We start from the raw sequence: 12,236 nt of genomic DNA, 5'->3' as shown, positions 1-12,236 counted from the left end.
AGCACTTTGGGAGGCTGAAGCAGGTAGCATGCCTGAGTTCAGGAGATGGAGGCCAGCCTGAGCAAGAGTGATGCCCTGTCTCTACTAAACCCAGAAAAACTAGCTGAGGATTGTGGTGAGTGCCTGTAGTCCCAGCTACTTGGGAGGCTAGATCAAGAGGATCGCTTAAGTAAGAGAGTTTGAGGTTGCTGTGAGCTATGACGGCATAGTACTCTACCCGGGGTGACAGAGTGAGACTCAAAAGAAAAAAAAAAAAGGTCAGGGATAGCAAGTATTAGGAAGGAAGCACCTCTGCAATTAAGCTATGGTGCCCCATCACTTTTAAGGTACTTCCTGTTTTCAGAGGTTTTACGACGCGGAACACAAGCGCCATCACCCAAGAAGGAAACCGGGGCTCAGAGGGATCTGGGCTGGAGGATGCGTCCTGTAGAAGCCCAGCAGTCCTTCGCACACGCACGCCCGGCCTCTCTACTTTTTCACGCCTCCCCGCCCCTTCCCGGAGGGGCGTAGCCAGCCCAATTCCAGCCCCCCCCTCCCCCCAGCCTCCAATGACCCCGCCCAGCTCGGATCAGGGTCAGGGATTCCTTGCTCCTCACCCTGGGTCAGGATCAGGGATTCCGGGTTCTTCCCTTCCCCTGTCTACGTCGTGCGCTCCGTCCACCCAGCTCCTCCTCCCTGTGGGGGCAGAGTCCACCCGTTTTCCGCCGGCCCGCCCCGCGGGTCCACTCCCTTACCCTCTCCTCTTTCCCTTCCCTTCTCCACCTTCTCTTCCTTTTCCCTCCCTGCCGCTCCCCGCTCCTCCCCAGGCCTTCCCTCCCTTACCCCCTCTCCCTTGCCCTCCCCTTGGCAGCGGGGCTGGGCTCTGCCGCCACGTGACCCCGTGGCCAGGCGGGGCAGGGAGCGACGGGACGCTCTGGGACCGGTGTCTGGGGTCGCGGGCGCGGCCCGGGGCAGGGGCAATATGGAGCGGAGGTGGGTCTTCGTGCTGCTCGACGTGCTGTGCTTGGTGGTCGGTAAGAGCCCTGGGTCCCGGGTGTGTGTTGGGGACTTTCCCAGGACTGACACGCCCCCAGTCGCAGCGAAAGTTTGCAGGGCAAGAGGGGAGGCTGCAGCGCCCTACTCTTGGAGGACCCCCTGGAGGTAGGGGAACTCTGCGGAAGACCTTCCCACTCCCAGATCTACCTCTCCCTGTGTTCCCATGCCCTTTCGTGCGCCCACCAGCCACCTGGCCCCGCTTGCCAGGCTCAGGAGGGGTCCTGAAGGGTCCAAGTGCTAAGGTGAGCATCCTTCGGCGGCCGCCGCCGCAGGAAGGGGCCACGGAGGGGCCGCTAGGGTCTCCCCCCACCTCGCCCCGCCCGGCTTGGGCGGTGATTCACGCGGGCTGTGGCCCGGCTCCCGGCAGCCCGGGCGGGGAGCGGGGCCGCGGGTCACCTCGGAGGACCTCTATACCTCTGCTGCCAGGAACGGGATCCCCACTGGTGGGTGGGATTCGAACCCCTTGCGCTGCAAGTTAGGTCTGGCGCTCCCGCGCCTTGGGCCTCGCAGAGACGTAGAGAAAGGCTAGGCCGCGGGCTGCGGGTGCATCGAGCCTCGGGGCAGGCAAGAACTAAACCTGTCCTGCGGGTTTGCGGGCCAGGTTGGGGGAGGGGCCACTCCAGGCCCCCACCGGGCCCCTCCCCTAGGGTCTCCAGAACAAAGGCCGAGTGTTTGCTCTGTGGCCACACGGACAATGGCCCAGAATTCTAGGAGCGGCCAGGATCAGGCCTAATTCTGTGTCGCTCCCCCCAGCGTGGTTCCCGATTTGCTGCTGGGCTAGCAGAGGCCAGGACCTCCTTTTATATCCCGGAGGAGACCCTTTTAGGATGGGCCAGGTGACAGCAAGAAGGTCCATCGGGCATTTGCTAACCCTGGGTACCACTTTCTGAGCACCTGTGTTACTTAAACATTGATGTGGCACTTACTGTATGCTACACATTAAGGAATATGCAAATATTATAATTAAACTTTCACCCTTAAACAGCCTGAGGGAATGCTGCTGTGATCCCCAAATGCAGCCCAGAGAAGCTGAGCCACCTGCTGGAGGTTACACCCAGCGAGAGGTGGAGCTGAGATTAGGTTGGGTATTGCTGTAATATGCTATGTGGTGGTGGCCCAGGCAGACCTGGCTTCCATTCTAGAAGCTTTAATACCTACACTGTCCCTGGTGGTGACAAGGAAGGTGGTGTGAGGGCTGGGAGGTGCTCAGGATGCCTAAATGTGAGGGGATGCTCCAATGGGATGTCTGAATCTCTGGTGGGAGGTGCTGGATTAGGATTAGGTGTCCCTGACAGCCATACCTGTGTGGGCCTATCCCATACTCTACTGTGGGAGGGGGTGGACTTCATTTCTCAGCATCTTGTAACCCTGACCTTGGGCAACTCTGGGAGCCTCCTCTAGGTTTTTTTTTTTTGAGACAGAGCCTCAAGCTATCCTCCTGGGTAGAGTGCCACGGCATCGCAGCTTACAGCAACCTCCAACTCTTGGGCTCAAGCGAGTCTCCTGCCTCAGCCTCCCAAGTAGCTGGAACCACAGGTGCCGGCCACAACGCTTGGCTATTTTTTGGTTGCAGCTGTAATTGTTGTTTTTTGGTGGGCCCAGGCTGGGCTGGATTTGAACCTGCCACCTTAGGTGTATGTGGTTGGCACCTTAGCCACTTGAGCCACAGGCACCAAGCCACTTCTCCAGGTTCTTATAATGTCCTACAGCCCAGCCTACCCCCTCAACTCCCTGCCCACCCCAGAGATGCAGTTCCACCCCTAGGCCTGAGCATTGCCTTTCTTTCTCTTCCCATCTCGTTTGAACCACCTCACAACCTTCAGGCATCTGCCCTGCAGTCTACCTTATAGCCCCATCTAACCACAGTTGTCAGGCTGGGCCTGATGGCTCACGCCTGTAATACCAGCATTTTGGAAGCTGAAATGGGTGGATTGCTTGAGTTCAAGAGTTCGAGACCAGTCTGGGCAAGAGTAAGACCCTTGTCTCTAGTAAAATCTAGCCAAGTGTTTTAGCAGACACCTCTAGTCCCAGCTACTCAGGAGGCTGATACAAGAAGATTGCTGGAGCCCAAGAGTTTGAGGTTGCTATGAGTTATGACACCATGGCACTCCACCCCGGGTGACCAAGACTCTGTTTCAAAAAAAAGAATCCCCCTCCAAAATAACAAAAACAAAAACCACAGCTGTCTCCCAGACAGCAACCTCCTTTCCTGCTCCGCACCCCTTTCTTACTCTTCCTCGTTCCCTTGCCTCTGTGTCCCTCTGTGAGGTGGACCTCTTTGCCTTCCTCACTGGATTATGTTTCCAGACTCATCATCAAAAGTACTCAAGAACGCCACTGGAGGTGTTCACATCTCAGAGAAGTCACACCATTTTATATTTGTCACCTGCCCTGCATAAGTATCCTACCTTGGTTTGTCTCTAGGGAGCTGACCTGGGCTTCTGTTGTACACCCACTTATGGAGTAGGAAGCTGCTCTCTGTCCCAGTCCTCTATAGGTGGCTTCTGCCTCCTTGGCCACCCTAGGTTCATTACTCTGTTTTTGGCACCTGTACTGTTGGACTGGACTCCCTGAGGCCAGTGCTGCATCTGTCCTGGTCACCATGTGGTAGGCTCAGGGCTTGGCTCAAAGGTAAACAAAGGGGCAAATGCATGAAGAGTGGTGCTTCAGCTGCTCCCTTCCTCCCAGTGTTCCTCACCTCTCTGAGGTCAGGCCTCTTGAGTCCTGCCTTATTAATAAACACTTCCCCTGGCTAGACCCAAAGCAGGCTCCAGGGACTCAGCCCTGAACTCCACAAGCCCCTTCTGGTGCTCATAGATGAATGGGGAAAATTCAAGCAAGTATCACACAAGCGATTGCATAATTCCACATGAGGACAAGAGATATGAATACAGGTGTTTCTTGCTATGAGAGTAATGCCAGGGTTGGACAAGCAGGAGGGGGATGAAGCTGAGACTGGAAGTTAGTCAAAGATATTTTCGGCAGAGAGAAGTGCCTATGCAAAGGTCCTGGTATGGGTGCTTGCTGTATTTGTTCAGGAGCAGAAAGGAGGCTGGAAGTGTGTGTGTGTGTAGTGGGGTTGGTAATTATTTGAGGATAAGGAGGAGCCATGGGAGGGTGAATGGTGCAGCAGTCTCCATTTGCCATGAGAAAAGCTCCTCCTAGCTGTCTGGTGGGAGTGGAGGTGGGGAGACCGGGAGGCCAATGCAGTTGTGTGGAACCCCAAGGCTTCACTGTGGGAGAGCCGCCTGGCTTCTTGAGCTTCTCTCCTTCACCCCAGCCTCTCTGCCCTTCGCCATACTGACGCTGGTGAACGCCCCATACAAGCGAGGATTTTACTGTGGAGATGACTCCATCCGGTATCCCTACCGTCCTGACACCATCACCCACGGGCTCATGGCTGGAGTCACCATCTCAGCTACCGTGGTCCTTGTAAGGCGTGGGGCAGGGGTGGGAGCTAGGGAGGGGCACAACCCTGTCCTGGATGTCTGTGGGGGCCTGATGGCAGACACTGGTCTTCCCTGGGTGGTACTTATGGGGACAGGGCCCCTTTGGAATTCCTTAGCAGCCTCAGGGAGGTCTGAGGCCAAGATTCCCAGAAGTCTCTGTAGCTGCCTCAGCCTAGCCTTGAGGCTCTTTGGCTGCCCTTTGCAGGTCTCAGCTGGTGAAGCCTACCTGGTATATACAGATCGCCTCTATTCCCGCTCTGAATTCAACAACTACGTGGCTGCCGTGTACAAGGTGTTGGGGACATTCCTGTTCGGGGCTGCTGTAAGCCAGTCTCTGACGGACCTGGCCAAGTACATGATTGGCCGTCTACGGCCCAACTTCCTGGCTGTTTGCGACCCTGACTGGAGCCGGGTTAACTGCTCAGTCTATGTGCAGCTGGAGAAGGTGTGCAGGGGAAGCCCTGCTAATGTCACCGAGGCCAGGTAAGTGTGGGTCAGCAGCCTTCACTATGGACGATGCTGGGGGAGCCCAAGCCACAAACCTCCTGTCTCGTGGGACGAGCAAGGCTGGAAAAGCCCCGGGAGCTGGAATGTGAAGAGTACCAAGGTGCTGGTTAGGCAGGGGCTGGCCAGGAGCCAGACATTGAGGTGCCCATGGGTCCTGCAGTCTCTGCCTGCTGGCTTCTGCTTCATCTTCTTACCATCTCTATTAATAGTTCCCCAAACTTCTCATCTAATTGATATCCTTTAAAAAAAATTGGCATAACATAAAATTCACTATTTTACCCATTTTTATGTGTGCATTCATTTTTAGTACATTCATAATGTTGTGCTCTAATTCTGGAATATTTTCTTTTTTTTTTTTTTCTTTAGAGACAGAGTCTCACTTTATCACCCTTGGTAGACTGCTGTGGCGTTACAACTCATAGCAACCTCCAACTCCTGGGCTTAGGCGATTTTCTTGCCTCAGCCTCCCAAGTAGCTGGGACTACAGGTGCCCTGCCACAATGCCTGGCTATTTTTTTTGTTGCAGTTTGGCTGGGGCCAGGTTTAAACCCGCCACCCTTGTATATGGGGCTGGCGCCCTACCCACTGAGCCACAGGCACTGCCCAAATTCTGGAATATTTTCATCACACCCTGAAGAGACCTGGTTCTCACTAGCTGTCACCCCCTTCCCCCAACCTCTGGCATCCACTAACCTATGTTGTATGTTTTCAAACTTCATCCATGCTATAATGTTCTGTCAAATTTCACTTTGTGTATTTTAGGACTCTGTTGTTTAGTCTGTATCTCTTTGTAATTGTTACTGGTACGTTTTCTTGACAGATTGGCCTGTTTATCATTATGGAATAATATATATATATATATGAGTTTTATCTCATAACAATTTTTGTCTTTTTTTTTTTTTTTAGAGACAGTTTCAATTTATCAGACAGAGTCTCACTCTATTTCATAGAGTACTGTGGCATCACAGCTCACAGCAATCTCCAACTCCTGGGCTTAAGGGATTCTCCTGCCTCAGCCTCCTGAGTAGCTGGGACTATAGGCACCAGCCACAGAGCTCGGCTGTTTTTTTGTTGCAGTTTGGCTGGGGCCAGGCTCAAACCTGCTACCCTTGGTATATGGGGCCGGCGCCCTACCCACTGAGACACAGGCACTGCCCAACAATTTTTGTCTTAATGTCTATTTTTTCTAATATTGATTAGTATAGATATTATGGCTCCATTTTATTTTATTTTATTATCTTTTGTTTTGAGACAGGGTCTCACTCTGTCACCCTGGGTAGAGTACCATGGTGTCATAGCTCACAGCAACGTTAAACTCTTAGGCTTAAGTGATTCCCTTGCCTCAGCCTCCCAAGTACCTGGGACTACAGGTGCCTGCCACAACGCCTGGCTACTGGCTCTCTTAGTTGCTATTTGCATGGAATCTTTTTTTTTTTCATAATGAGTTGCCTCTCATGCTTTTAATATTCTCTCTTTGACATAGTGTTTTAATACTTTCATTGCATATGTGACTTCCTGTGGTCCCTTTGAGTTTATCTTACATGGAGTTCATTGAGCTTCTTAGATGTGTAGATTAATGTTTTCATGATTATTTTGGAGCCCCTCTACTGGACTATCTATTAGGTATACATTGGTGTGACTGATGGTGTCCCACAGGTATCTGAAGCTCTTCATTTTTCTTCATTCTTTTTGTTCTTCATACTGAGTAATCTCAGTTGCCTTATCTCTGAGTTCATTGCCTCTCTTCTGTTTGCTTAAACATATTCCTGGCTGCCTCAAGTGATTTCTTATATTAGATATAGTATTATGTGTATTTTTTATTTTTATTTTATTTATTTATTTATTTAGAGACAGAGTCTCACTTTGTCACCCTTGGTAGAGTGCTGGGACGTCATAGTTCACAGCAACCTCAAACTCTTTGGGCTCAAACAATTCTCTTGCCTCAGCCTCCCGAGTAGCTGGGACTATAGGTGCCCACCACCAGCACCTGGCTGTTTTTATTTATTTATTTATTTATTTATTTTGAGACAAAGTCTTAAGCTGTCACCCTGGGTAGAGTGCTATGGCATCACAGCTCACAGCAACCTCAGACTCTTGGGGTTAAGCAATTCTTCTTGCCTCAGCCTCCCAAGTAGCTGGGACTACAGGCGCCTGCCACATGCCTGGCTATTTTTGTTGTTGTTGTTTTGGTAGTTGTCATTGTTTTAGCTGACCCCAGCTGGGTTCAAACCCACCAATCCCAGTGTATGTGGCTAGCACCCTATCCACTGAGCTACTGGCACTGCCCTTGAAGAGATAGGGTCTTGCTATGTTGCCCAGGCTGGTCTCAAACTCCTGGCCTCAAATGATCCTTTTGCTTTGGCCTCCCAAAGTACCAAGATGTGAGCCATAACACCTCGCCAAATTGTTCTTACAGGTCTTTGAACATTTTATTTATTTATTTATTTGAGACAGAATTTCACTTTGTCGCCTTTGGTAGAGTACTCTGGCATCATAGCTCACAGCAACCTGAAACTCTTGGGTTCAAATGATTCTCTTGCCTCAGCCTCCTGAGCAGCTGGGACTACAGGTGCCTGTCACAGCACCCAGCTTGTTTTAAAGATGGGGTCTCGCTCTGGCTCAGGCTGGTTTTGAACTCCTGAGCTCAAGCAAGCCACCCCCTTCGGCCTCCCAGAATACTAGAATTACAGGCGTGAACCATCACGCCCAGCTTCAAACATATTTTAAATGGCTAGTAAAAAATGTTTGTCTAGTAAGTCCAATGTCTGGGTTTCTTTTAGGGCAACTTCTATTAATAGATTACTTCCCTGTGTGTTGGCCACACCCTTTTTTCCTACATGCCTTGCAATTGTTTTTGTTGAATGCTGGGCACATTGAATATTATAATGTATCACTCTGGAACCCCTCTCCCTAGGATTCCCTGTTGCTGTTTGTTATTATTGTTTTTTGAGATAGAGTCTCACTTTGTTGCCCTTGGTAGAGTACGGTGGCATCATAAATCACAGTAACCTCAAACTCTTGGGCTCAGATGATTCCCTTGTCTCAGCCTCCTGAGTAGCTGGAACTTACAAGTGCTGGCCGCAATGCCCAGCTATTTTTGGAGACAGGATCTCACTCTTGCTCAGACTGGTCTCAAAATCCTGAGCTCTGGCAATCCACCCTCCTTGGCCTCTCAGAGTGCTAGGATTACAGGAATGAGCCACTTGGCTGACCTATAGTTGTTTTTTTAATGACTTTTTTTTTTTGTTTGTTTGTTTTAGCAGGCTTGGCTGGGTGGAATCCACTACCCCGGGCCAGCCCTCTAACTATTGAGACACAGGTGCCCAGCTTTAATGACTTTTCTGAATGAATTTTGTAAAGTCTGCAATTTTTATCATGTGTGGCTGTGGCATTCTTTTAGCTTAGTGGTGGTCAGCTAGTAATTGGATAATTTCCTTAAACTTAGAAACTCCCCCCATTCAAAATCTTCTAGAGTTTGCAGAAAGGGTCTGTGGCTCTGTTGGGCCAACCCTTCAACAAGTGAGCAAGTCTATTACTCTGCCCTAGCTCTCCCTTCTTGTGTGAGCAGAGCCTGAGGGCCAGCCAGAGGTGTGCACTCAGGGCCTGAGCATGGGCCCAGCTCTGGCCTTCTAGATTCTAATCCTCAGAGCAACTTGTTCCCCAGTCTGTCCCTTCTGTGCCTCTTCTGCTTTCCATGGCCCCAGGCAGCAGTGACTGATCCTTTTGCTAGGAAGATTTTATACAATTGCCCCCAGGTGGCTGGCTGCCTCAGCAGTGAGAGAATGCCTAGGTGGGTGAGATAAAGGCCAGCCCTTGAGCAACCACCAGACTAGTCAAAACAAACTGCTGCAGTTCTTTGCAAATGAGGCCTGTTCTGCTGTTGGGGCTGTAGAGTAAGGGCTACGGTTAGTGTTAGATATCTCAGCACAGTGGGAAAAGGACCAGGAAGAGTTAAAAGGCTATAAAGTTGTTTGTTGTGAGATTCCACTGGTTTATCTTCAACAGGTGTTCCTCTGGTTGCTGCAAGCATTTGATTAGGTCCAAAATTGATTGTGACCCTTCTGTTAGTTTTCTCATTGGTTTTGGAGTTTCTTGGTCTGCTGTTTCCTCCATCTTTTATCGATGTCCTTTGCTCAATCTGGAATTTATTTAAAAAGAAAATGTGAAATTTCCCTCAGTTCCACAGATAGGAAATAAACCTGAAAAAAAAAAAAAAACAGTGAAGAAAAAACTGTGGTGTTAACTGCTTGCTAGACACAATCATGTTGATTGAAAAATATTATTAACGAGGTGTACACTTTTGAAAAAGGAGAATTTTATTTCTCATAAAGGGTAGCAGCATGCTGGGTGGCTGTTCCAACAGGTTGGGAAGCAGGCCCTAGCTTCCCAAGGCCTGTATACTTGAAAGAAGAGACAAAGGCAATGGGATTTTATACTGAGCAGAGTGTTCAAATATACACATTTAACAAGCTACAGGAGGAGTCATGAATATTTATGAAGGGAAATCATACACATATAATTGTGCTTTATCTCATCCCTTCAAGGCTGGAAACTCATTTTTAAGGCTTGAGGGTTTGGGGATCCCTTTGGCTGAGAGGGGTCCATTCGGTTAGCAGAGGGCTTAGGATTTTATATTTATTTATTTATTTTTAGTTTTTATTTATTTATTTTTTGAGTCTCACACTGTCACCCTGGGTAGAAGGCCAGGGCATCATTGTAGCTCTCAGCAACCTCAAACTTCTGGGCTGAAGCGATCCCCTTGCCTCAGCCTCCCAGGTAGATGGGATTACATGTGCCGGTCCCAATGCCGGGCTAGTTTTCTTTTTTTTTTGAGACAGAGTCTCAAGCTGTAGCCTTGGGTAGAGTGCCTTGGCATCGTAGCTCATAGCAACTAACTCTTGGGCTCAAGAGATCCTCTTGCCTCAGTTTTTCTATTTTTGGTAGAGACAGTGGGGGGTGGTTCACTTTTGCTCGGGCTGGTCTTAAACTCGTGAGCTCAAGCAATCCACCTGCCTCGGCCTCTTACTAGAGTGCTAGGATTATAGACATAAGCCACCATGCCCAGCCACCCCACTAATTTTTCTTTTCTTTCTTTTTTTTTTTTTTTTTTTAGTAGAGATGGGGTCTCACTTTTGCTCAGGCTGGTCTTGAACCCCTGAGCACAAGTGATCCACTCACCTTGGCCTCTCAGAGTGCTAGGGTTACGGACACCCCTGCCTAGGATTTTATTTTTAGTTTACAATTGTCTATCTTGCTTTTTGTCTTGGTTTCTGCAGTGAGGCCTCAAAGTCCTCAGTCAGAATGTTTATTCCATTGTGTGAGAACTGGAAAGGAGAAAAGGGAAAATCGTTGTGTACTGGGATTCAATAGTATGTAAGGCCAGTGGTTTCTACATGAAATGCTCCTTTGTATGGGTCTCAGACTTTAGGGAAAACAGCCAGAGGGGGTGGGGACCAGGGAGAGGTTTAAAGATGCCACCGCCTTCTTCCCTAGGTTGTCTTTCTACTCAGGACACTCCTCCTTTGGGATGTACTGCATGATGTTCTTGGCTGTGAGTCTGTTTCTTGGGGGACTTGCTGTTGGGAATCAAGACTAAGTCTCTGTCTCTCCTGGGCCTCAGTTTTCCCATCTATAAGATGGGTGGGTGGGAGTGGTGATGAGAGGCTCATTGGTTTGTTCATTGGCCCTGGGTTAACCATTCCATGTTTTCCTAGCCTTGGTGCTTCCATCTGTGCAGTGGGTATAGGGTTGCTGGGCAGGCGGGCACCCAGGCTGACGCACCCTTGCCCTGTCCCAGCTCTACGTGCAGGCACGGCTCTGTTGGAAGTGGGCAAGGCTGCTGCGGCCCACGGTTCAGTTCTTCCTGGTGGCCTTTGCCCTCTATGTGGGCTACACCCGAGTGTCTGACCACAAACACCACTGGAGTGATGTCCTTGTTGGCCTCCTGCAGGGGGCGCTGGTAGCTGGCCTTACGGTAAGCTCCTGGGCCCCTCCCCGTCCCTAGTCCAGAGCTGACCCCTCCCCCAGTCCTTACCTGGGTCCCCTCTACTCTCCACTTCCCTGGGCCACTTGCTTCCCTACCAAAGTCCTTCCCTTTACAATTGTCTGTCTTGATTTCTGTCTTGGTTTCTGCAGTGAGGCCTCGAAGTCCTCAGTCAGAATGTTTTATTCCATTGTGTGAGAAATGGGAAGGGGAAAATCTTTGTGTACCCTACCCAGTGCTATCCTGCCCCTCCCCCAGCCCTTCCCTGGCCCCTCCCTCCCATTCTCCCCATTTGTCCTCCCATAAGATCCCACTCTTCCATCTTAGACTCTTTTCCTCCTGCCCAGCCCGTGGTAACCCTCTTTCTTAGACCCCAACTCCATCACTTCCCAGGACCTTGTTCTTCCTCACCCTGCTTGCTCCTAGTCCCTGCCCAGCCCCATCCAGTCTCTCACCTGCCTCCCCTCTGCCAGGTCCGCTATGTCTCAGACCTCTTCAAAGCCCGGCCCCCGCAGCACTGCCCAGAGGAGGAAGAGCTGGAACGGAAGCCCAGCCTGTCACTGACGCTGACCCTGGGCGAGGCTGACCGCAACCACTATGGCTACCCACTCTCCTCCTGAGGTTGGCCCTCCCAGGCTGAGGCCCAAGACTTACCCTGGTTTAGGTGATGAAGGCTCTGGATAGCCCTGGTACCCCAGGCTGATAGCAACAGTGGGCAGGGTCCTCTGCCCACCCCCTTTGTGTTGGATCAGGTGTTTGGGGTACCTGGCCAGTACTGAATATTGGGGGGTCTGTTCTCAGAGCTTCCTGAATACCCCCTTTCTATTAAGGGGTTAGGGGAGGGACCAAAAGATTATGTTGTTGTTATTTTGTAAGATGTAATGTATATGTGGATTTTTAGTAAAATAGGACATTTGTTTGACAAAGGATATCAGTGCCTCTGTTCCTTGTGGCCATGCAAGGACCATGTTTCTCACGGCAGAGAGGACCTCTTGTTAGGGGCTCAGAGAGCCCAGGTGGTCAGCAGCTGACTGAGACAACACACTGGAAAGTGAATTCACTCACTGTAATGGTGGAAGCCACAGGCTAACTCACCTGCCCCTTCCATTTCTCCCCAGTGCAAAAACTGGATCACCATGCAGGGGGGTAGTCTGACTGCTGAGAGGGACAGGTGGGGTAGAGGAAGGGCCTTGTTGAGTTGGCCTCAAGATATCCCCTCCCTAGTAGGAAGGTTCCACTGGAGGGACCTGGAAGGCCTCTGC

General features: G+C 50.6%; 1 protein-coding gene across 3 annotated transcripts; it reads left to right on the top strand.

The window, feature by feature from the left end:
* The first annotated feature begins 797 nt into the window (after nt 1-797).
* Nucleotides 798-11,905, top strand: PLPP2 (phospholipid phosphatase 2). 3 transcript variants are annotated; one of them, XM_012804573.2, is made up of 6 exons: nt 798-972; nt 4,316-4,467; nt 4,690-4,967; nt 10,485-10,542; nt 10,789-10,965; nt 11,448-11,905. In XM_012804573.2, the coding sequence occupies exons 2-6, from the start codon at nt 4,432-4,434 to the stop codon at nt 11,592-11,594; spliced, it is 696 nt and encodes a 231-aa protein (XP_012660027.1). In that variant the 5' UTR covers nt 798-972; nt 4,316-4,431; the 3' UTR covers nt 11,595-11,905. The 3 variants fall into 3 exon arrangements, with proteins under 3 accessions (XP_012660027.1, XP_003788718.1, XP_012660026.1); XM_003788670.3 differs by having other exon boundaries at nt 798-1,013; XM_012804572.2 differs by lacking the exon at nt 798-972 and having other exon boundaries at nt 3,191-4,467.
* The last annotated feature ends 331 nt before the right edge of the window (nt 11,906-12,236 follow it).

Source organism: Otolemur garnettii, unplaced genomic scaffold (genome assembly GCF_000181295.1).
Source record: "Otolemur garnettii isolate 467f Iridium unplaced genomic scaffold, OtoGar3 scaffold00029, whole genome shotgun sequence".
Classification (NCBI taxonomy): Eukaryota; Metazoa; Chordata; class Mammalia; order Primates; family Galagidae; genus Otolemur; species Otolemur garnettii.
The sequence above is the reverse complement of the archived record's forward strand: the minus strand, read 5'-3'. Positions and strand labels throughout refer to the sequence as shown.